The 3,560-nt window shown below is 37.5% G+C and overlaps 1 protein-coding gene across 1 annotated transcript; it reads right to left on the bottom strand.

Annotated features, from left to right (window-relative positions):
- Positions 1 to 776: 776 nt before the first annotated feature.
- On the bottom strand, positions 777 to 3,191 carry LOC107842821 (aspartic proteinase PCS1). The gene has a single exon (XM_016686849.2). It carries the CDS (start codon positions 2,602 to 2,604, stop codon positions 1,291 to 1,293), a length of 1,314 nt encoding a protein of 437 aa, XP_016542335.2. The 5' UTR covers positions 2,605 to 3,191; the 3' UTR covers positions 777 to 1,290.
- Positions 3,192 to 3,560: the final 369 nt, after the last annotated feature.

Raw genomic sequence — 3,560 nt, 5'->3', positions numbered from 1 at the left:
AGCCTCCACTTCAACCACCCTGCCCCAATACGATGCGTGACATCCTTGTCAATCTCACCATTACCCTGAATTATAGACCCCAGATACTTGAAACTCTCCCTTTTCTGGATGGCCTGAGAGTCTAGCTTCACAACCACTCCATCTTCTTGCGACATATTACTGAACTTACACTCCAAGTACTCTGTTTGTTCTACTTAACCGAAAACCTTTAGATTCAAGCGTCTGTCTCCAAATCTCCAACTTATCATTAACTCCACCCCGAGTCTCGTCGATCAGAACCACATTATCTGCAAATAACATACACCAAGGCACCTCCCCTTGAATATGTCGCGTCAAAACATTCATCACCAAACCAAATAGAAACGGGCTAAGAATCGATCTATGGCGCAACCCTATCAAAACTGTGAAGTGCTCCGAATCTCCACCTACCATCCTCACATGAGAACGGGTAAGTAACTCATAATCATATGTCTGTGTTCTCAACCATACCACATTCAGTAATGAAATGAAAATTAGTAACTCTTTCTCTTTTACACGGTAATTACTATTTACATTCCATCTCGACGTGCGTGCATTTCAAAACCATGTTACTAGTCACAATTCTCTCCCCTTCATGCATCATGAATACCAACCACTAGGTTGTCATCCATTCAGAATTAAGGATCAAGAATTTCCATTATAAGAGGAGAAATAAGAGAGAGCAGCATAGAGAGTTTTACGAATGAATTGAGTCCTTGTTGTGCAATAATAAAATTCAAATTTAGAGCAATCAGTTGTGTTCATCAAATATTCAACAAGACATGTATCAAAAAATTAATTCAAACAACTAAAAGGGTCTATTACAACAATAAGCAATATATTTCCCTACATCCTTCATAGAGATAAAATAACTCAATGAGTATACATGGACCATGCATTCTCTAAACACGACAAGAAGTTTATTAATTACCTTTGAAAAAATCAACACACCCTTTACGTTCAGCCACAAAAAAGCATTGTACAAAATGGTGATGGCCTCTCTTTAAAATCACCCACCACTCTAGCCATGAACCAACAACTCCCACCTTCATTTGATGTCCTTGCAACTTCAAGTATGGCAACTCTTAAATTTGGTCGGTGTATTTTCTTGGGACCACGCAAACCTCTTGTTGCGAAAATCCCTTAATCACAACATTGTAGCATACTGGGATCATTTGACCGGGATATAAGCACTCTATTGTTTTTGACTCGAAGTATGTATATATAAGAGAAAATAGGAATAGTATTTTACATCTTCGATGTAATCTCCATTCAATGAAAAAGACCAAATCTCTGACTCGCTATGTCACATCGTACTTGAGCAAAGCCAATGCGAGATTTTTCAAGATCATATTCCACCCATACATTTTGTTGATGATGATGTCCAATAATGTACGCCTCGACAGCTAGTAGCTCGGAATTTCCAAAAGTGAAACAATGTATTTCATCCTTACCCCGAATTTCACCCGGTACTCGATACAATAATCGCTCCCCCCATACTGTTATTTCAGCGCCCCGGAAAACCAAACTAACCGATGGTAATGCTGGTAACCACGTTTGATTAATAGGTACACGATAACACAAGTCCATTGCACCTTGAAAAACAAAATCTTGATCCTCAAAAACCCTAAGACTTTTCATTGTTTGGTTCAAAAACTCATTCCTTAGTATACTATAAGCTGGCCCAAGTAGGAAAGTAAATTGTGTACCCGAATCAACCATCGTTTGACCCGCCCCGGTATGGTCAGGTACAAACACGGATTCGGGTATCGGTAATAATTTACCCTTCACTTTAATGCCTTCAAGTTTTACCGTATATGCTACCCTATCAAAATAGGGCAACGGAAGTGAAATTTCAACTAACGGCGTATAATTTAACGGTAAAATCCAAGTAAAATTATTTTCACCAAGCAGTAAAACCCCGGAAAAATCCAAACTAGAAATACAATATGAAAATTTTTTAAAGCCCATTTGTGAAACAAAAGAAAGCGATCCACGGTTCATACCCATTAACCCGGTTGTTTTTTCATCTTCATCTGTATTACTACTAAAACCCGAATCCATTGACCCGAATATCGTGCCCGTAAAATTCGACCCGCCAATAGTAAAAACATCCATAGCTAAATTCCCTTCGGATGACGAAGAGTCTGCGTACGTAAGCACTGCATGGCAGTAATTCTTGGAGTCACAAGAAGCCGGTATAGAAAAATCTTGAGTTCGAGTCTTGCATGTTGGTTCGGAGCATGAAATGGGTCGGTAAGAAGTGGACCGGGTCGGGTCAAAAACGGCTTGTTGGATTCGAGTTGAATTTGAATGTAGCCAAGAGAGTTCACTGCCTGTGTCGAGGACCATTGTAACATTTTGTGGAGGTGTACCTACTGTAAGGGAAACAGTAAGTGTTACATTGTGTGTAAATGGGAGTTTGTTTGGTGCTTTAGGAAAGGAGCTAGATGGGATTTCTTGGGTTTTTAGCGGTAAAATTAACATTGGTGAAATAATTTGGGTACTGGAATTTGTAGTGGAACCACATTTTGAGGGTTGGTATAGTAAGAAGAGAAAGTTGAGAAAGAAGGGAACTAGTTTCATTGTGAATTGAATTTCAACTTGCTATGCAGTGGAAGGGAAAGCGCCTAAATCGATCCTAGTCTTTTTTTGGGGGAAAACAAGAAAATTAAATTCTCGGGTGAGATAAGCAGCTGCCGACTGTTTCTACGAAAAAAGAAACAAACAGCGAAAGGAAAGGAGCCTAAATAGATCCGTCTTTTTTGTGTAAAAATTTAAAAATTAAGGAGAATGGAGATCAAACTCTCAAATGAGACTATGCAACTACCGACTCTACCTGTAAAATAGAGCAAACAATAGAAGGGAAGGAGTCTAAATCGACCTGTCTTTTTATGTAAAAAGCAGTGAGGAATAAGAAGATTAAAACTCACGGATAAAACTAAGCAGCTGACGACCGTTTCTACAAAAAATGAGCAAAATTTTGAGGTGATTAAAAGGGGACAGAGGAAGTGGAGTGTAAGTTTTTAGTGTAAGAAGTGGAGTAAGACGTGTAGTGAGTTTTAGGGACAGAGGCTATGTGTGAGGGGGGGAATAGGAAAGGAATCCGAAGTTTCTATGGTGTTGGTGGCCTTGAGTTCAGGTTAAATGTTGACAAAAAATAAAATAAAATAATGTTGGAAGTAAAAAAATTGTTCATAGCCATTAAATCAATGCAACATTAATTGTTTGTTACGATGTCGTCTCTAACACCGTTGTTCCAATGTTTTCGACTTCTTCTAATTCAAAATAAATGCTTCCGCCGTTCAAAATTATGTATCCTCATTTGATTGAAATAAGTATTGACTTTATTAGAGTTATAAAATTATTTTTCTTAAAGAAAAAGTAATAGTATTTAAGATTAAGTAGGAACACTTTTAATTGAAAAAATAAATAAAAAAGGAGTACTATTATTTAAAATCAAGTGGAACCACTAAGGATAAAATTATAATTGTGTTTTTAAAAACTTACCAAATAAGAAAAAACGACATTTTTTTTTTGGA

Source organism: Capsicum annuum, chromosome 9 (genome assembly GCF_002878395.1).
Source record: "Capsicum annuum cultivar UCD-10X-F1 chromosome 9, UCD10Xv1.1, whole genome shotgun sequence".
In the NCBI taxonomy this organism is placed as follows: domain Eukaryota; kingdom Viridiplantae; phylum Streptophyta; class Magnoliopsida; order Solanales; family Solanaceae; genus Capsicum; species Capsicum annuum.
This window is presented reverse-complemented; position numbering and strand designations above follow the sequence as displayed.